This window comes from Pelophylax lessonae (assembly GCF_965119305.1).
Source record: "Pelophylax lessonae genome assembly, chromosome: 2".
NCBI lineage: Eukaryota > Metazoa > Chordata > Amphibia > Anura > Ranidae > Pelophylax > Pelophylax lessonae.
Window position 1 is genome coordinate 221261680 of NC_138769.1, and position 22758 is coordinate 221284437.

Sequence of the window (22758 nt, forward strand, 5' to 3'; positions counted from 1 at the left end):
TTTTACTTTCTGCTATATAACATTCCCAATAAAAAAAATTTAAAGATCAACATTTTTTCATCATTTTAGGCCAACATGTATTCTACATATTTTTGGTAAAAAAAATCCCAATAAGCGTATTTTGATTGGTTTGCGCAAAAGTTATCACATCTACAAACTAGGGAAAAGATTGTCATTTTTCAAAAAAATTTTTTACTAGTAATGGTGGCGATCAGCGATTTTTGGCGGGACTGCGACATTGCGGTGGACAGATCTGACACCTGACATTTTTGACAGTGACATTTCTACAGTAATCAGTGCTAAAAATACGCACTGTTACTGTACTAATGACACTGGCAGGGTAGGGTTAACAATTGTATAGAAAATGGTTGGACAGCACTGATAAAAAGTCTTTATTTCTCCAAAAAACATGACAGCACAATGAACAGATGCTTCAAACAGCAGACGCGTTTCACAAATCAGGTTCACTTATTCTGTCTCCCCGGGGAGTGATCGTGGGTGCCCAGTGAACATTGTGCCCACCGGACCCACTGATTGGCTCCCCCTGTGGCCAATTGGCGCGTGCGCGCGCCCCCACTAGTGGTCCCGCAAAGCGACGTACAGTTACGTCGTTCCGCAGGACAGAGCCGACCTGCCACTGTAAAACTATGATGGCTGGTCGGCAAGCGGTTATACTACTATCCAGTGCAGAACTGGGGATAGAAAGTAGTGCTGGCTTTGCAGTGCTCGGTAAGACAGAACACTAGTAGATATCTTTACACTAGAGCTATATTCTAAATCCATTGTTGCAGACTCAGTACAGTGCTGCAGGACCAAATAAATGAGCCTTGGCTGCAGGGATGTTAGTAGCATATGAACAAATAGTGGTTTAAGGCTGAAAGCCCCCTTAGAAAAAGGACATGACATATGTAGAACAGTTTGATGGCATGTTCTTGCCGTAACAAAGTTGGTTGTGCGCCAGACTGCGGCCAATGCAGGATTTGTAACTAGTTTCACACAGATAAGAACAAAGCAAATTATTTTAAGATCTTTTGGTTGCATACTGCATCCTGTCTGTATAAGTGTCACACATTTTAATACAAAGGCCAAACCTCTTTGGAATCTCTGTACAAAGATGATAAAAAAAAGCCAATGCATCAGTCTGCCCCGGTATCACTACAGTGAATGCCTGTCTCCATCTTGGCTATTGCATGACACATCCATATGAATTTTGGGAGCCACGTCAACGTTACACTATCTAGTGTACTTTACAAGGTCACAAAGAATATAGATAACCACGTTGAAACATGACATATACAAAGTGTATAGAAATCCTTCTGACCAAATGCATATCTATGTTAGTTGTGGATACAGAACAGGTCCTAAAATGATCCTTTAAAAGGAAGTCTAGTGTATTTCAGTGAGATATTTCTATAGTGTTTGCTGTGCATTCATTTTTTGGCATGGCTTTACCATTTTTCCAGAAATGCTCTTCCATACATTTTCTATACCAGGAAATACAGAGTTTTGCAGATTAGCCACCAAAAGCAGCTCTGTCTTTCCTTGGCATAACTTAGCCATTCTGCCTAATAGCTGCCATCTAGAATGTCAGTGGCACAGGTAGTTTTTTGGTTTAGCTAGCTGATCATGTATAGCTCAATTACTAGTTCTTGGCAGTGGCGTAACTAGAACCTTCAGGGTCCCGATGCAAGAAACCATGAAGGGCCTCCCCGGACCCCTGGCCAGGTCCCTTGCCTTCAAGTCTGGGGCTCTTCCCACTGATCCTGGGGCCCTTTTCTCTCCTTACAGAGCCCTTTATTACAGTCTTGCAGCGGGACCCTTTCACAAGTTCTGCAGTGGGCCCCCTTTCTGCCATCTTGGGGCCTCCCCACAATGGTGGAACGCCAGGGCACAGTTGCAAGTGTGACCTTTGCGATCCTGGATGTTCACCCACTGGTGTCAGTAGTTTTTATTTTTTGATATTTTAATTGTATCATTTTTTATAATTTTATGCTTTTTTACAATGTCACTGACTTGGACTCTGTCCATTCAGAAAAGGAAGAAGCTGGTAATTTACATATTTACTGACCCCTTCCTGATTCTCTATTGTGCCATCCCCTGCAGCAGCTGGCAGGGGAGGGAGCACAGTGGGGGGGGGGTACAATGGGAGCACACAGGGGCCCAGAGACAGCAGAACACAAGTGAACTGGATAGGAGGAGTAGCGGGGCAGCATGCAGAGGGACCAAATGTCCTCCATTTGGTCCCTCTGCAGGAGGACAGTGATTTCCCTACATGCTGCCCCCACTGCCCCTCCTATGCAGGTGTACAGGGGAGCCGCACAGGCCTCCTGGAGCATGGGCCTGGTTGCAATTGCAGCCCCTGCAACCCCTGTAGTTACGCCCCTGGTTCTTGGTTAGAGACTCACATAGTGAATGATGAAGGATAAAGATCCAAGAGCAAGTACAATCAAAATGAAAAAGCAATATCAGTTCCCACATCCCTGTCCTCACAGATTCTCTTTAAAGACTTCCTGATATTATTATGTTGTTAAAATAACAAATGAGCAATGCCTGTCCAGACAATTAATTAATAGGAGTAATTGCTGCTCTGTATGGCGAAATCAGAAACAGACATAGTTATGAAAGGGGATATTTGATTTGTTTTTGGTATCTTTGCTATGTTAAGCAATTACAATTCGGAACTTAGGAGACCTTGAAATGTTCACTATTCAATGAGAACCTTTGGATGCACTACTTATTGCAAAGCTAGAATGTTATTTTTTTTTTTTACTGTTCTTCAACCAATGTTGCCGTTATTTAAAGGGTAACTCCACTTTTGTGGGAGAAAAAAAATAGCAAATAAGAAAAAAACAATACAGCGTATACAATTGCGACACAAATCATATTGTAATTGAATTTTATTAAAAAATACCTTTTTTTTTTCAATCTGCAGCTCTGTTTTTTTTTTCTGAAAATGCAATGCAATATGGCTACCTGGAGCTGTTTTGTACACAGAATGTGTACTGACCACACCCCAGAAACATTTCCTGCTTGTGTGATTGGCTCACTGATTTTCCCAGAAGTCTGCACTAAGATACAAGTCAGATTTCTGGCATCCCCTGCAACAAAAACGTCATCTTTGGGGAGATACTCCCAATAGGAACATGTCTAAAGGGATGCAGGCCCAGCAGATTGCCTCATTAGAGCCCTGCAGCTGCACAGCTGATAATTATAAAACCACTCCCATTTGACCCACTCGGCATGGAGGCATAGAGGAACAAACAAAGTTTTCTTCAGAATAACAAAAAGGTAGGAATCTGCAACAAAGTTTGTTAAAATCCTTGTAATGTACAGAGATCACCCAGAGGGAAATGTTTTTCTTCTCAACAAAAGTGAAGTTACGCGTTAAAACAACCTACGATTAAAAAAATCTATCCAAGGCAAAACTATTTTATAACAATATATTTATAGTAAATATATATAATTTATATGAATATATGGTTATAAAATATTTTTCTCTTGGATACATTTTATTTTTTGTATTTTGTTTTAAAGCAGTTCTATACCCCGCTTGGCGATTTTTACCCACAGGCTATATTAAGGCTTACCTGTAGGTAAATAGAATATCTCCTAAACCTACACCTAAATCTATGGGAGATATTCACCCTGCATGCAGCCACTGCACTCTAAAGGTCCGGCGTATCGTCATCACAGCTCCGGCCACTCACAGCACCGGGCCCCGCGAACCTGGAAGAAATGCCGGGGAACATGTCAGCTCCCTCAGCAGTGACCAGGCGCCACTGCGAGGGTTTTGTTCTAAGGTAGGTATTTCGGGATGCATACTAGCACATTGTGCTATTGTCTTGCAGGTTTTTTTATTTTTCAGCAGTTTACTCCTACTTTAAGTAACTGCAACACTGGTATAATATAAGTAATATAAATACTTTATTTAATAATAAAATATAGTTGTAATGCCAAGCTTAGGCCAACTAAATGGTCCTAACTCATTACTGAATATATACAACAAGGTATTGTGGTCACACAAATAGTGTTTGGAAGTCAAGAGAGCTCCAATCAAGATATACATTAAGGGTAAACGTTTGGGAACACCGGACTATCACACCTACAGTATATGAGCTTGGTGGGCATCCCATTACACAGCTATGTGGACTGTTCTGAAGTTGGCTCCTTAGTCGTTCATTTTCACAAGATTTTGTACTGGTTCTGTGGATATTTGTCCCCATTCAGCCAAAACAATGTTTGTAAGGGCAGTTACTAATGTTGGATAAAAAGACCTGGCTCACAGGCATTCTAATTCATCCCAGATGAGGTCAGGGCTCTGTTACTAAGTTAGGTCCTCCTCCCACGCTCCTCTCCAGAGTTTCTCCCATCCTCTAGAACGCCGTACCTCAACCTGTCCGGCTATCGCCTACTCTAGTTGCCTTCAGGTGATCCCTGAAATCTCATCTCTTCAGAGAAGACTATCAGACTTCCAACTAATATTTAACCTTTCCATCAGCTCATTCCCCACAGTTACAACCTTTTGTACCACCTGCCCCACCCTATTAGATTGTAAGCTCTTCTGAGCAGATCCCTCTTAATCCTCTTGTATTCTTATTGTATTGTAACTGTATTGTCTCCCTTTTATATTGTAAAGTGCTGCGTACAGCAAATAATGATTAATATACCTAAAGCGGAGTTCCACTTCCCCTCCTCAAAAAATCAAAAGTCAGCAGCTACACATACTGTAGCTGCTGACTTTTAATATCAGGACACTTACCTGTCCTGGAGTCAGCTGTCGGGTGCTGCCCCCGCCATTGCCAGTGAGGGAACCCGGCGGTGAAGCCTTTGCGGCTTCACGGCCGGGTCCCTACTGCGCTGCACTCGGTAATTGGCCACGAAGCAGAGGGAGGAGTAGGGGGCCAAAACCTCTGACGAACCTCGCCACGGTGAGGTTCGACATAAGCGGGGACAGGATACCTGTCAAAAACAGGTATCCACTCCCCCCCCCCCCTGAAAGGGGCCAATTGTGACACCAGAGGGGGGGGGGAGACAGATAAGCAAAAGTTCAATTTTTGAGTGGAATTCCGCTTTAAGGCGGTATTACACCCACAATTAAAAGTGTAATATATTGCACTTTACCAATCCTTAGATGCAGTGGCTGTATTGGATTTCCACTTGTCAACCAGGCCATAGTAAATACACGTCATTACTTTGACATTAAATGCTGGTGTTAGGGCAGCCGCTAGCTATACTTTGGGTGATTTGGCATCTGATAAAAGTGGTCCCACGGGCAGATTCACCACGGGATCACTTTTAGAGGCAGTAGGAGAGGTGCCTCATACCGCTTTCCGGTCGCTTCTGAGCCTACTAGAGCCGTCGGTAAACCCAGAAGAATTTCTATGTGGCCATTCGCTGGGCAGGAAGTCAAGTGAGGGCAAGATGACCCACACTCATCTCTGGAGGAATAGAGACGACACTTCCATTTCTCGGGCATAAACATATGATTTTTTTTGCTTTTAAAAAGGAAAATGAGAGCTCTGAGGTCTTTTTGACCTCAGATCTCTCAATAGAGAAGCGCTGTCATGCTTATTTCTATTACAAGGGATGTTTACATCTTATTTCTATTACAAGGAGTGTTTTAGAAATAAAAGTGATTTGGAAAAAAAAAAAAAAATAGTATAAAAAAAAGGGACAGTGTAAAAAAAAGAAAAAAAAAAGTAAAGCGCCCCATCCCTTTGTGCTTGCGTTCAGAAGCGAATACATATGGAAGTCACGCCTGCATATGTAAACAGAGTTCAAACCAAACATGTGAGGTATAGCTGGGATCAGAGCAAGAGCAATAATTCTAGTGCTAGGCCTCCTCTGTAACTCTAAACAGGTAACCAGTAAATATTTTTAAAGTGTTGCCAATGGAGATTTTTATGTACTGAAATTTGGCGCCATTCCACGAGCGTGTAATTTTAAAGCATGACATGTTAGGTATCTATTTACTTGGTGTAATATCAGCATTCACATTATACAAAATAATTGCGGTAACTATTGTGTTTTGTTTTGAATTTATTAAAGTGTATTTTTTTCAAAAAAGTTGCACTTGAAAGAACACTGCAAAATGTGACATAATATATTGCAATGATCCCCATTTAATTCTCTAAGACCTCGGCAAAAAAAAAAAAATTATATATATAATAAATAAATAAATAAATAAATAATGTTTGGGAGGGGGGTTTAAGTAATTTTCTACCGAAAAAATACTAATTTATACTTAGACAAAAAGTTACAGAAAAAGCCTGGGCAGTAAGTGTGTAAGCTTTTTTTTCCCCTTGGTTTTCACCTAAGGATCTGGCCACTAACTCATTTTCTGTATTAGAGTGCCCCCACTCTGGATGAAGGCGCACAGGGGGCAGATTTAGACATGAGCATTGTCAGTCTGGGGGGAAGGGAGTGTTAGAAATACTAGTAGATTTAAAAACAATAAAAAAAATGTAAGTTGAACTCCAGCTAGTACTTTATAATCAGTTACAGCTTCTTTTTTTTGGGGGGGGGGGGGGGGGATAAAGGTTTTACATAAATAAAAAATGATAATTTGATGCACTCCTACCAGTGTTAAATGGTTTGTCCTGTCTCTGTAACTTCAACATAGCTTTTCTGTTGAAAAACAATAGAGTAAATGACTGGATCACCAGATGAAAATAGAAGAAAGAAAGCTTAAAAAAAATTGAATTCCGACATCACATCTAAGAACTAGTAAGCTGCAATATAAAAAAAAGTTTGCTTTTGGGTTTAATACTGCTTTAACTAACCGAATGTACTTTTCTGCTTTGGATTCATATAACTTTTAAAAGTACAAGATAACAAATTCCTAAACAGAAAAGCAAATAATAAAATGAAATGGCTCATATTACACGTATCACTGAAACTTTACCCTTCCCCTCCCTTCCTAGGGCTACAATTTCAGTATTTTCCTTCCATTTTTCTTTTACCTTTCTGTTTTATTTGCAAAAGGTGACTTTAAAGTGGCTTGATTAAAATGAGTATGTGCATATGCAGTACATACACATGCTTTTAGAATGTTTATGTAATTGAAAATGATTCTAAATAACATCATGTGAAAACTAGAACTTTAGATGGCATTCTTTTTAATGGGCTGCAAAAAGGATAAGTGCAATTTATTGCCTTATCTTTTGCAGGAAAGTGTAATGCTACTAATTTCCAATTACATTGGCTCATGGTTACTTCCAATTTTTGTTAGCCAAAAAATGGTGTTAAAATTGTTGTAAAGGATAAACTTTAAAACAATAAAGATAAACATGTTATATTAGTCTGCTCTGTGCAATGGTATTGCACAGAGTGGCCGCGCAGAGTGACCGTGAACCTCCTCTTCTGGAATTCCCTCCAGCGTTCTCGGCTCCTCCTCTTTTGTGTGCTCCTGAGCCTGGCTATTTGCATACATAGACACACACAGCTCTAAATTGATTGACAGCAGCAGGAGCCAATGACTCCCACTGTTGTCACTGTGTCTGTGAGGGCGGAGAGAGAAACAGCACCGCTATAGACGGGCACAGCCCTGGATCGATACAGGTATGTTTTTAGGGAGGTGAGGGGGCAATACAACTACTGGGACATTTATTACCCTAATGCAGGGATTTTATTAAGGTAAAAAAAGGTCTTGCCTTTACAACCACTTTAAAGATGGCTTTCTAAATAAATGGCAAATTAAAAAAGGATGCACAAAGCACTGCATTCAGTGAAATATGACTATTTTTGAACTCCCATAATACATACTGGTTCCAGGTCAGTGGCTTACTAGGTTATAAGGACAGGATCACAATGATAACCTTGATGAAGTCTGCAACAGCAGCTACTGTATTTCTAACCTTAGAGGTTGCCTTTAAAACCTTGTAAAACTTCTTGCAAATATATATATATATATATATATATATATATATATATATATATATATATATATATATATATTCCAAGTTGGCAGTGGTTGAACATATGCATGCCAGATGACCATATGGTAAAATATGTGAGAGAGATCTGCCGGCTCAGAGGTCTGTCTGTAAACAATGAAATTATTTAAATTAGTTACAGATCTCAGTTCCACTTTCCACATTCTTTACTGAACAAAATCCATATTTAAAAATAAGTAATCTAGTATCCAACTAAAGGAAGACTACACACTTGTGCAACCATCATTAATAAAAGGTGGATCCTAAATTTGTTAGTGTCCGTTAAAAAGTGACAGATGCAATTACTACTACTCTTGAATATCCAAAAGGTAAACTCCAGGCAAACCACTGAATACACAATTAAAATACACATACTGTATGTCAATAGTGTTACCTGCCAAATGATGTTTAACTTTCTGTTCAGCCTTTAGAATCACCCAGATACAGTAGGTGGCACCACTATTTCTAATGAGAACTCTCGTGCCACCTGCCTGCACCCTAGAACAAAAATATGTAAAGTGTTGATTAATTGTCCAATGAAGAGCCAAACGACACAGAAAGCTGCAGCTGAAACAGGTCATCATGTTGTCACCCACCTGGTTGTGCAGTGTAGGAAAGGTGTGTTAATTAAAAGATTGGAAATACAGATAGTAAATCCTTCGGCAAGTAAAATAGCCCATGTGTATCCAATCATTTGGCTAGAGCTCTGCTTGAAGTACCTTATCCTTTATATTGCTACTCATATTTGTCCTTCAGATTTGAAGTACTGAAGAATTAAGGACAACTTTGCAATCCCAGCCAAATAACCTACAGGTAACATTTTGGGCTGTGGAGGTCAATCAAATTAACCAGAACCAAAGTATGTCAATTTGGGATGAATATGCACACTTTATGCAGATAATATCCATGATGAAAACAGATCTCAACTGCTAAGTGTGTGTATATCTATTTAGGTAGAATTTAGTAATATTTACTACTTATAACATCTTTAAAGATTGAAAAATTGCATTTCTAAATAATAATTATAATAAAAAAAAATATTATTAATAATCTTGTATAATAACGATTAGAAAAGCAATATTCAAATCTTCAAAATTATTATAAACAGTAAATATTACGAACCTAAATTTAGGAACTTTCTACCCTTTCAGTTTTAGTAACTAATAACTTCAATCACCATAGAAAATCCAATTACAATCCTCTGAATTCTGAAAAAAAGTTCACTACATTAAGTCGATGACCACTCAGTGACCTGACCAATTAGATTTCACCTTTCATTTAACTAAGAAGATCATTTTGATTGTTATGGGCAGCGATTTCTCTTTAATTTACTTTTTCATCTCATGTTTTAAAGAGGAGCTCCAGGCTCCTTCAAAAAAAATAAAAAATTAAAAAAGTCGGCATCTGCAAATACTGTAGCCGCTGACTTTTATTATTAGGTCAATTAGCTGTCCAGGAATCCAGCGGGGACTTCACCCAAGCCGTTTTATTATAAATCGGTTATTGGGTGCTGCCGCCGCCATCTCCACTAAGGGAAACCAGCAGTGAAACCTTGGGGCTTCACAGCCAATTCCCTACTGCTCTCTGTGAATGGCCCGGCTGCAGTGGAAGGAGGAGGGGGGGCCTTAAAAACCAGGTACCCGCTCTCCCCTTTCCCCCCTAAAGGTGCCAAATGGGGCAGCGGAAAGGGGGGGGGGCAGAGAGAAGGCAGACAAGAGGAGCTTCCCCTTTTGGGTGCAGTTCTGCTTTAATTAATTATCCCCATAAGGTCAAACACAAAAAGGAAAAGTAGGATGTACAATTTTCTTTAAAGTTGTTGAAATCTCAGGTATACAACAACTGTCCTCTCATTTTTTAATGTGATCCTGCTCTTATTTCTGCTTGTTAGCCAATATGTTGCATATAACCATAAAACCGCAATGAGCTATTCAAGACTAAACTAAACATCACTTGTAACGTCACTATACAAATAAATAGTATGAAGGCATTAGTTACATCAAAAAGATGGAGACAAATGGATAAAAAAAAAATAAAAAAATATGGACATTGGGGATTGCTATTAGCAGGACTAAATAATGAAAAACATGCCCGCTTACATTTTGGCGACAAGAGTAATAAGTGTATAGATAGTTAAGGTACTGGCAGTCCCACCATAAATATTATATAAAAGACACTATTGGGATTACCCTCCCATGGTCATGTCCTGAGTACAGATGCTGTGCAGATGCGCTGATTTACACAAACACAGGAAGGGAAAGATTTCTTTCAGAGTCCATGTTCAGCATAGATGACCTGAATCATACAAACTAACAGTCTATTATTCTGCCTTCTGTCAGGAAACATTTTGTCTAGTATAAACGTTCTTACTATACATCTATTAACGGATTGTACTTAACATGTTCATAAACCTAAAAGCTAAGATACTTTTAAATGGTCCCTTGCTTGTGATGACATTTACTAAAGCTATGGTTATTTGTAGTTGTCTAATAAGTGCTACAAAATACCCGTCACACAGGTGACAATGCTAACCCCAGACTCCTATTGCTGTAACCCATTGGGACACCACAGGCAACCACTTCTTGCCTACTCTGTATTCTTTAATTTGCTTCTAAGATTGCCAGTGAAGTCAGTTGGCAGCAACTGGATGGGGTGGGTCACAGTCCATATTCTCATCGCACACGTTCCTGGAATAAGCTCTTTGAGTACTGGGTGCTGTAGCGACCAACAGCTGGATACTGGAACCTATACAATATGTAGATGTTTGCCAGCACACTGAGGATCATCAATTTCGTCCAAACAGTTTTGTTTTTCAAGAACTGTCACATCACAAAACAGTGTAGTTCAATGTTTCAGGGCCACACAGGACCCCTTTGTCAGGCATGGGATGATGACATGCACGATGAAGGGGTCGTCCATGGCTCTGAAACGTTGCACTACACCATTTTGTGACGTGATCGTTCTTGAATAAAAAAACGTTTGGATGAAATTGATGATCCTCAATGTGCTGGCGAATATCTACATATTGGATGCTGTGGTTTTCACTCTGCTCCCAGCCCTGGAGCTCAAAAATGGAAGACCGAAGTATTGCAGTCACATGACAGCTACTAAAACATATAACATTTTCTATATTCTTTTAGGGTTTCTTGTAAGAAAAACCAGTGGCATTTGGATTAGTTATGCCTGAGCAGTAGGAGTGTTTGAAGCTTTAGGCTTCATAAATACTTTAATCACCTACTGATCTGCCATTTTAGTTAACGGTCAGTCAGGAGGGGGGTAGTTATTCTGATCAAGCATTTAAAAACGTCCCAGTGTTTACCATTGGTAAGTGAGCTAATTAGACACACAGGGGTTGATTTACTAAAATTGGAGCGTGCAAAATCTGGTGCAGCTGTGCATTGTAGCCAATCAGCTTCTACCTTCAGTTTGTTCAATTAAGCTTGGACAAAAAACCTTGAAGCTGATTGGTTTCTATGCAGCGCTGCGCCAGATTTTGCACTCTGCCATTTTAGTAAATCAACCCCACAGTGCCTGTGGTTCCACAGCCATCTGACAGTGCAGATCATAAACAAAAGGCACAGATCTGTGATTGGCCAAAACAGCGATCTCAAATGTAAAGGGGAAAGAAGGAAGGAAAAGAAGGCGCACTGCAGCCTGAATAGAGATCTGATGACAGTAAGAGACAGGGCAATGCTACTATTATTTGGAGGAGGGGAATTATTGACTACAAATTATTGTGGGGTTGCTTTTTTAGGGGATTTCAAGTCCCACTGACTACAAGTGATGGGCGGGGGGTCTTAAAACGCAAATGACCTCCAATGATGGAGGTATGTGTATGGAGGGTCTTGAAGTGCCACAGGCCAGAATTGATTGTGAATTGATTTGGGGGGGGGTTTGAAGTGCCACTGATTATCAATGATTTGGAAACTAGGAAACTAGGCACACCTTAACCACCTCAGTACTAGCATGCTTCTTAATTACTAGAATACTGTGACACAACATGAGAACCCCTTGGGGTGTCTATTTTCCAAAAAGGGATCAATTTTGAGATATTTGCATGTTTTATTATGTTTTATAACAGAAAGTAAAATTAATTTTTTTTCCCCAAAATGTTTAATATTTTAAATACGTGTTTTTTTTTTTTTTTTTTTTGTAATAACATAAAAAGAAAGCTAAATATGTAAAAAAAAAAAAAAAAAAGATATAAAATGGATTTGGGTACAGTGTTGCATGGCTGAATGGCTGAGCAATTGTCAGTCAAACTAGCACAGGGGAGTGGCATGTTGGTATTGCGTTGGTTATAAATGGTATGAATGCATTTTTACTAAAGATTATACATATGTACTTTTGTCCAGCAGCTACTGGACAAAAGAAAGTCAAAATAATGTGTTACCCTTACTGATGACATTTTGTGTTTCCAGCAATAATGCCTGCTGCCTCCTGTTGTACTCTGCTTATTCAGATCAATGCAGTACAGATCTCCTGTCACCAAACAGCACCCTCTAGTGGTGGCCATGAAAAGCTTTACATTAAAGTTGGATGCAAACACAGGGCCAAACCATGCTGCTGGAAGAATAATTTATCTTTACAAAAGGTAACCCATTATTCTGGTCTTTTTACAGGCTGCAGAGATAAATATACACACAAAATATTTAGTGAAAATTCTGTTATACTTTGAACGGAATACAGAATATATACTCACACATTGGAGAAACAGCAACATTCAAGCAAATACGTACTCATAATTAAATCATGAAAATACAGATTCTTCAGTTTCTGACCTATTTGAATATTTGCTGATGTTGAGTCATCTCTCAAATTGCCCATTTGTCATTTTTTAGGTTAATACCATTAAAATACGCATTTAGGTTTAGTAATTAAATAAAAGCAGTCGGAAGATTTCTATTTTTTTTTTTTACAGATTTGTAGATCACCTCCATAAGTGGATGGCAGAAACACTACATCATTGTTAAAATGTTAGTTAGCTTTGTTTTTTCTTCACTTTAAAAAACATACTTACAAGAACCTTTTTTAGGCTCCTTTCCCACTTGTGCAACTTCCAATAGGATTTTGAGACCTAAAGTCACAGGACATGTGAAAAGTCACTGCGACTTCAGGAAAGGTTCCTGCACTACTTTGATCTGACTTTTACACAACTTCAATGCCAGCGTGTAAAAGTCTTATCAAAGTCACTTCAAAATTGTATCAAAGTCGAACTTCAAGGTTGCATTGAAAATCACGCAACTTTGGAGTTGGCTAATGTGAACTGAGCCTTTGTTCCTTCAATTTCTAATGTATCTATTAAACTAGGCTCCAATTTACCAAGCAATGCAACAATGCTGAATAAATATACCATGATATTACAGCCAGCTCAGGTAGTCAAAGCTAATAAAATTCAAAGACCTAAAAGCCAACGTTTTTGTTTCCTACAGCACGGCTACATCAAGCTTTGATTTTTACAATTAGTTTTGGTTGCTATAGGGAATACCTTTGCCCATCCACAAAATACCCAGGTTTATGTATACATAAAGGATTATATTAGAAGCAGTACAGTGATTATAATGAAGGTTTTTTTTTTTTTTTTTTTTACATAAAAAGGGAATTAGGATTGCTGCCAAATGGCTTAAGATTCTATTACCATGAAACAAAAGTTTGAACCCAAGTGGTTGTTTTGGAGAAGCTTTCCATTTTTCTTTGCTCCAATTTTTTACATTATTCCAAATACTAATTAAAAGTGTGGTATAAAAAGGAAGACATTTCTTCCATCGCCCTTATTGATACTTACAATCTTATTCTTTAAGTGACTTTAAGGAGGTAGATGACTTTGGCCAAATCTGGTTTCAAAAGTTAAGATATGCCAGGAATAATAAGACTAGACGGAAAGGATGAAAACAACCGGATTCACAAAGACCTAGTAAGACCAATGGATGCATACCACAAAAGTGTAATTTTAAACTTCCTTATTATTCTCTAGCCAAAAAGTAGTGTAAGTGTTGGAACACCTATAAACACCCTTTATTTGCACATAGTAATTGGATAGCTAGAGTTTATTCTAATTCCATGTGACACTTTCAATAGTTTATTTAATGCTATCAAATCTTGCCAACATCTTGCCTAAATGAGAAAACTACCTAAAAGTTAAACTAATGTAATGTACTAGTGAAGAATACAATAAACAAAAATGTAAGCCATAAACATGGTATACATATGTGGGCTCATTCAATATAGCAGTGCAAAGTGCATTGATGGTGTGCAAAACTAACATATCTAGTTTTTTTTCAAGTCCATAAGTTCTGATCAGTTGCTATGAAATTTCTGCATTTTTAATGTTGTCAACACTCATGAAAAAAAAAGGAGGGATGGATTTACACTTTGTGTCAGTGCAAATGGTCTAGTCAACAGAGTTAATACGTGAAATATATATTATATATATACATATATACACACACACACACACACACACAAACATGGGATGTTCTCTAACCTTGCTTGGGAGTTCAAATTGATGTGCAGCATAAAATCAATTACAAACAAATTAAATGCTTGGGAAAATCAATATCCATCTTCAAAGTCCAAATGCTCCATGGTATACCAAGCATAATCCAAAATTGTCACTTCATAAATTCACTTGAGGCTACAATTGAAATTGCAAATCTTTTCCTGGTTTCTCAAAAGCCCAGTAAATGCTACAATGTGGGCATATGTACCCAAGATATGAAACTTTAGCCAAATAATAGATTGAAGACCCATCCTGCTGGTAGCTCTTCCTTTTTTAAATTGACTCCATCTTGTTCTACGTAGAATTCTGACAATTTTACACTAGGCTTCTGGGGATAAAAGATTGATGCCATTTTATGACTAAAGGGCAGATAATACAATATTATAAAAAGTTATATTATAAATATATATACATATACACACACACACACACACACACACACAAATTTTTCAAAAAGTACCAAAGACGATTGAAAATATTTAAGGCGCTTCAAAGGAAAACATGGATTTATGTCTCTAGATGTACATTAAATAATAACTGTCTAAAAACTAGTGAGTTTATAGCCCTGCCTGAAGGCCTTTAGCGAGGTAGAGGGAGGTCTTACCAACATGATTGTTGAATAATTGTATACACATAGCTTTTGAGATTTTAATTATGGAAATTGTTGTAAAGTATTTAGAATACTTTTGTGGCATATAGAAAACTTAGCAAAGTCAGTCAGAATCAGTAGTCAAATTGAAAGTACAAAGACTCATAACATGAATGTTAGTAATTTAAAATGTGTAGGCTTGATAATATGTGAACAGTATGAAGAGTACCGTCTGTTGGGAGGTACAAATCCGTAAATCAAAAGCATATCCTATAATACTGGAAAGGGTCATAGTCCGTTGAAGCTGAATGGCTGAGTAGGGCCTGTTGTAAGAATTGCATCCTCCATTGATAAAACAGCATAGTTTCCTTGAATCGGAACTCCAGATCTCTCAGTTAACAAAATCCAGGTGATAAGGGCATGCGATCTAACAATGCTTTCACTCTGTTTCCAAGCTCCTGTAGCCTTCTGGGCTTCAGTAAATAGTAGCGAACCAGAAGTGGTGTGGAAGTATTGGTGGGAGGAGGAGGGACCACCCAAGAAACAGCTACTGCAGGGTGGTGGGCTCTAGCTAGAAAAGGGGAGTGTACAAACCTTGACTATCTCTTTAAAATAGATAATCTGAAATTCATACAACATTTTGTTTTTCTGGAAAAATAAGGTCATTCATACTGATGTAAGATGACTACTTTGCCCTTAGGTCTGTAAACTGAACATTTGAATATGTGCCGTGTGATAAACACTTGTTTGTATGCTGTAGCTATGTTTGTGCATGTCTTTATTTTTCACCATTCAAATAATGTCTACGTTAGTCATATGATGCACATAAGGTATTTAACAAGATCTCTATTGATGAATGGTGAAACAAATTCTCATTCACAGCACAAATTTGATTAGGCTATAATAAAAGTTTTTACTTTTGTTTGTTAACATCACTTAGATCCTACTCACACAAAAATAATAAAAAAGGTGGGAGAGGAACTTACATTCTCATTTACAGTACCAAATCAAAATGTTTGCCTTTATTTTCCAACAAATGGGATTTAACAAATTTGTGAAGCAAATCCAAGATTATATCACACCCACAGAAATATGCCAACCTGTCAGCAGACCTCTATTCATCTCAATGATGGACAACATTTTCTTCAGGTCACTGTGTGTAAGCTTATATTTGAACATCAGCAGATAGAAAACACAACTGTATCCTTCACCATTATCTGTTCGGCATAAGAACAGATGGAGATGACAGCCAGTGATGGGTGACAAAATTGAGGCTTGATTGTAAAGATTGATGATGACAGCATTAGGCAACCAATTTTTTGCACCGGCCACATGGGATTATAGACAGCACTGCATAAACCAAACAAACTGTGAAAATTAGGAAATGCCCATACGGAAGTATTTGGCTAAAAATTGGTGGTGGCCCTTTATTATCGAATTTCAAACTAAATTTATAATGAACTATTAAATAAAGGAATTAGGTGAACAAACATTTCAACCACTAAAATTCTAACTATGGAGATTAAAATAAATTGTCCCTCCTCAGAGAAGGTGACACAGCCACATAAAAGGCGATGGGAAGGCAAGATTGCTCAAAAGAGTAACAGTTGAGTGGCACCTACAGTATCTTAGCATTCTTTTATACAAGTGAGCAGCACCTTTGAATACTTTCTCATAGAACCGTAAGTGAGTGAACGATATATAGTACAGATTTAGGTTTGTCCCAAGCAAGTTTGAATTGTTGACTGACTCACTACCTCTGCTAGAAGTCTATTCCAAGTACCAATTACTTATTCATTAAAATAAACCTCTAAGATTAGCTTTGAGCTTTCCTTCTGCTAGTTTGAGGTCATGTCCCCGTGTTATTGATCATGGCTCCATGTTGAAAATACTGTCCTCCTGAACCTTATTCACCCCCTTGATGTATTTAAAGATTTCATGTCTCCCCTTTCCCTTCATTCCTCCAGACTGTACATAATGCATTCCTGAAGTCTCTTCTGATAAGTTTTATCCCTCAATCAAATTTTCTCCATTTCAGCTTCATGTGATTCCAAGGTGAAACGCGAAAAAAGGATAGGAGAACATGTGGGCACTGTCACCATCAAATGAGGGGAAGGGTTTCAACTCATGCCCACCTTTTTCATTATAATAAAATAGGATCCGATTCATGGTTTCTAATTTACGTTAAGGTTTAGTTACCAGTTTGCACTAAAACACTCCTTAACATGCAGTATCTGTCTGCAACCACCTGTATTCCTTCAAATAAAGAAATATGCCATATGTCAGCTTTTCACATAAGTTGAAACTTTTAGCTCCACATCAGCTGTAGTTAATTAAGAATTAATATAAAAAAAAAATAAAAAACAAGCTTCTATACCAAGTGTACCAGGCCAAGGTCAAAATTTAAGTAGAAGGAAAGGCTAAAATGACCAAATATTGCCTCCGCCATGCTTGTATGCATACGGTTTTTAAAACAACTAAGGGTAAATAGCTTTTTTTTTTTTTCTTAACATCTGCTTTGGAGCAGTCATGTGATCACATAGCTCCTGCTCCCCCGTATCTATGAAGGGATGCTGCGGCTGGTGGGAGAGAGAGAGCTTGCTGGCAACAGGGGGGGGGGGGGGCAATGGAAACCAATGTGTGATGTCACAGCTCTTTGAAATGCAGCCCTTTTGTCGAGACACTCATTGGCACAGGGGAGCTGGAACTGTGCCATCACATGGCCACTCCAAAAAATAATTAAAAAAAAAAAAAAAGGGGGATGTATATGTGGTATGTATATGGGGGGCCGAATTAAAGGTTTTTTAAAGGGTAACTCTACTTTTTGGATCATGTTACATCCATATTTAGGGTGTATAATGCAACATGGTGCACATGGGACCCCAACCTCAAACTTCTCCTCTTCGCACTATGAACTGTCACTTTAAGACTTGTAGGGCCATAGTAACAATATCAATTGTTTACAGTAAGTAACCATAGCAATCAATGTGTATCCTGAAGCCAACTCCTGATTGGTTTACTGTATACCAATGCTGCTTACACAAAAGCATATTCATTTAGAGCAAAAAAAAAAAAAAAACTTGAAACAAGTAGACTATAAAAATAACTGAATTGTATTTTTACATATACAGTCTTATGACTTCACATCAAGCCATTTATGAAACTGCCTTAGGTAATAGTAAAGAGGCATGTCGTAGATAAGTGACTGACACTTAAAATTCATAAATTACTGTAATTGTGTTTTATTGAATAGGAGAACATGATCCGGTACTCCATGAATTTTAAGCACACAGCAATTCCAATGCAGCTAAGTAGCGAGGACCTCAGTTGGGTGTCAATCCAGCTGTCCTTCCGGGATTCTCAGAATCATTTTATTTTTATTAGACAGGGCCCAGAGAAGGATGATCTAGGGCATCCTGTAGCTTATATGGAGTATATAAGTATTCATTCCACCAGCAAAATTAACAAGTCTATTCACAGATGGATCTCCTCTTCAACTAAAGCAATTTACTTTATTGAACCACCAAGAGAATCCCAACAATACAACTAATGTTTGCGCAACAAGTTGCATCACAAATTTGATAAACTTCCACTGCCACCTTTGAATTTCTAAGCTGAATATGGCTCAGTATTGGTAAATATCACATTACACGATGGAATGTAGAGTAAATTTCCTAACTGAAACAATGAAATCCTAGCAGCATTCAGGTTGGCCATACACAAACCGAAGATCCTTCCATTAAAACATTTTGTTTTTGCCCAGTTACATTCTGCAGCTTATCATAACTTTTATAGAAGAGAACAAAAGACAATTGCCTGAATATTTCCAACCAAACTGAAATTTGGCGGATTATAGGCTCTAGGGTTGTCCTTTGAGATTTATATAACGCATGCAGCATCTAGATGTCATCAGAACATCGATGACAGCTGCTTTCTACTAAATGTGTTTTCTATCATGTATGGTATAATTTGCAGCCCAACTTTATCTCTACATTTTAGGCTGATAACAGGAAATTACTTTAAGCTGCTTCAATAGATTACTATGTATAACATTCTGTCTTAATGCAATACCATTCACTAATGCCAAACCACTAGTACTTTTATGGCTTCTTACAATCACCCACAAAATATGTGTACTGAACACAGCATAAGCCCATCCAAGGTGTACAAAAATGCACAAATCACAGCTTAGCTGACATCTGTTGCTGCATTCAGGCGGAGTAGTTAATTACTACTGGCAAAGAATCCAGGGCTAGTATGGGAACAATCCAACCCTCCAAGCTGTCTCTGTTACTCTTGTCTGTAACCATTTCATATAAAAAAAAAAATCAAGTGATATGTGCCTTTGGCATCAACAGAACATCCCTTTCCAGGCATGTGCTGCATACAATAGGCACACTTGCTCTGCAGACTACTACACTACATTCATCTTATTATAGAAATGAGCTCCAGACTGCCAACAGATTGATTTTATGTTCCTTTTTTTTTTTCCACTGACTTTTTTTTTTCCCAGAGTATCCCTTTGTTTCATCAAAAACCACAGCGTACTGAACACGGTACCTCTAAGGCATCGCTGGCTTCATAGCAAGATGTTGCTGAATAGTACTTAAAAAAAAGTAGACGTAAAGGGCACTCCACCCCTATTTTGTCATTACTTTCATACCCTGTCGCAAAGTACAATTTTCAGCCTTCAGCCTTTTTTCACAGATAAATTCTTGAAAAAAAAAAAAAATAAAATAAAAAAAAAAAAAAAAACTAAAGCCCCCAAAAGGAAAAACAATAATGTCTTTTAATATTTAAAAAGTAAATAACGTGTTAAGCGTAGCGTGCTGAAAACCTGAATTACAAGTTGTAATTTGTTAGATGTGTATACTATGCATGTTTATAGGATAATACAGCACCAGGTAGAATTTGAAATCCAGCATTACCCAGTTTCTGGCGTAGCTACAAACTGGCAGACTTTACGCTGTCTAATACCCTACAAGCCTTAACCTAATGCGCTGTAATGCGTGAAAACACCCAACGTTTATCCGGTAAGAAGTTACTTTGCTATCCACCAGCTTTGCAGGCGGAACACTGGCAACAAAAGAAGATTACACAGAACAGCAAGCACTTAAGAACAAGCTCTTCTTAACTCTTGATGGAGTTTTGGGATGTCATTTGTGATGTGTGCCACGGTGCCAGGCGACAAGCAAAATATGTGCCTGCTACGCATTCCATCACAAAAGTCACAAAACCTACTTGGCACTGTTCTGCCTTTTGAAGGGGTTAAGAATAGTGAACAAGCTCTTCTTAACTCTTGATGGGAGTTTGGATGTCATTTTCGATGTGTGCCACGGTGCCAGGCGACAAGCAAAATATGTGCCTGCTACGCATTCCATCACAAAACCTCCTTGGCACTATTCTGCCTTTTGAAGGGGTTAAGAATATTGATTTAGAATAGGATGGTTTACCTGTAAGCTTTACCACACCTAGGACATTTCCTAAAATGTAGACAGCAGGTCGAACCTGCTACGTAAAAAGTAGGTTGTGTTAAAAAAAAAAAAAAATGTATATATTTTTTTTATATAATTTTTTAAAAATAATAATAATATATATAAAAAAACCACACATTTTATTTTCAGATTTTTGTGACAGATTATATATATATATATATATATATATATATATATATATATATATATATACACACACACACACACATATATATATATATATATATATATATATATATATATATATATATATATATATATATATATATACACACACACACACACACACACACATACACACATATAAATACATTATATATATATATATATATACATATATACACACACACACACACACATACACATACACACATACACACATATAAATAAATTTTATATATATATATATATATATATATATATATATATATATATATATATATAAATAAAACAAACAAATACACACATAAATACAACATATACACACACACACACACACACACACACATACATATATATATATATATATATATATATATATATATATATATATATATATATAAATAAAATAAAATATATAAATAAAAACATATACACACATAAATCAATTTTTTATATCTGCCACAAAAAAAAAATCTAAAAATAAATTTATATTATATCCTGTGTTAGGCTTCTTGTTTGGAGAAAAAAAAAAAAAAAAGGAGGGGGGGGTCTGTAATATATAAAGAAGAATTACAAAGGGAATGCAGAAAATGCCCTAATATAGGATTCTTGTCTCAAAACACACTTCTAACAAGATTTGCTGAAGGCTTGAATGTAATCCAGCGAAGCAAAAAGCTTCAGGGTTAGGAGTGCCTGAAACATTAGAGAAGTGCTGCAGCCTACAATGCAAACTGTGTCTCGTTCCGAATCCATGCAGAAACATGTAACATAAGGTTGTATTTAGTGTTCGCAATACTAAAAAAAACTTTAAGCCCATGTAAGTCTATGAGCGGTGAGATCCTGAAGCATGCAAGGTTTATTTCTCACCTGTACTTGTGTAGAAGTGAGAGTCACAAGGTGCTGAAATCCTTGGATGATCCAATGGTTTGGTTACCTACTCACAGTCCAGTCCACCAAGTGCTTTGAAACCCAGCTGAGCCATTCACATGTCTGTCCTCTCATTCAATGGTTGAGGAGTTAGGAGCTCCAGATCTAGGGCTGACTCATAAGGCAGGACAGTTCTTCAAGGTCCTAGTGCCTTTCTGACATGAACCAGGTGTGTGATTCAAATCCTTTTTTTTTTTTTTTTCTTTCACCTCTCCGTACAGCAAGCGCAGGGATATTCCAAATTTAATTCAAGTGACATCTACGAAACTAGAAAGTCAGGAGAGACAATAGCACAGCTTGCGCATAAACATGCAGATCTCGAATGCATCCTCCTCTTAGTCTGTAGAAGAACAGCTGATAATAACCCCCTATAGTGACTGTGGCGTTTAAACTGGGATTACGTCTGAACCTATCAGCTTCAGCCCAGCGGTGGTGTTTTCAAATAATCACTAGTCAAAATGATTTAACCCTTGACACGCTGCAGAGAACGCTGAGAATAATGTGAAGAGGAAACAAGCGAATGCTATTTATTTGTTTAGGCAGCGCGTAAGCTAACAAATTGATTTATTTTCCTCTGGCACATAAATATTGTTGAGCTTTTCATAACAGCACAAGTAAATTGCTATTCCACAGAGCTTGCATTCTTTAGCATCCTTCAGTTTTTGCTATTATCATGGTAAAAATAAAAATGAATATTTGTTTAATTATATCATACTATAAACAGCAGAGCTTACAATCTAATGTTATGACTGGGATTGCTACTATTGATAAGGTTTTCTTGTCAAATTTGTTTTATTGAGTTTGAACATGTTATACAAGGAAGTTTAGATGCAACAATAAAAAAGTAAAATCATCAACTAGGGGTATAAAGATAATTACAGATACAATGTAATATAATGAATACCATCATTGATAAGGTTTTCAAATGCAGGCCACAATAAGGAATTAAATAGAAAATGTCTCTTTATGCAGTTTAATGGCCTGTGTTTTTGGAAGGAAATAAAACATATACACATAGGCAATATACAGCACTTGTGCCAAAAGCACCCCTACTGGAAGTAAACCCAGGACTTCAGTGTGGCAAGAACTGAGCCACTACAGTACAAAAATGTGCAACCATTGTTTCAAAGTCTCATGACCTGGGTTGAATCGTGT

The 22758-nt window shown here is 37.6% G+C and overlaps 1 protein-coding gene across 1 annotated transcript in view; it reads right to left on the reverse strand.

Moving 5' to 3' along the window:
* NGF (nerve growth factor) overlaps positions 1 to 21927 on the reverse strand; it is a 184824-nt gene extending 162897 nt beyond the window's left edge. Inside the window, 3 exon segments of the mRNA XM_082247414.1 lie at positions 21544 to 21586; positions 21588 to 21611; positions 21613 to 21927. Coding sequence (XP_082103540.1) covers positions 21544 to 21586; positions 21588 to 21611; positions 21613 to 21678 — 133 coding nt within the window. The 5' untranslated portion in view covers positions 21679 to 21927.
* Between the last annotated feature and the right edge of the window lie 831 nt (positions 21928 to 22758).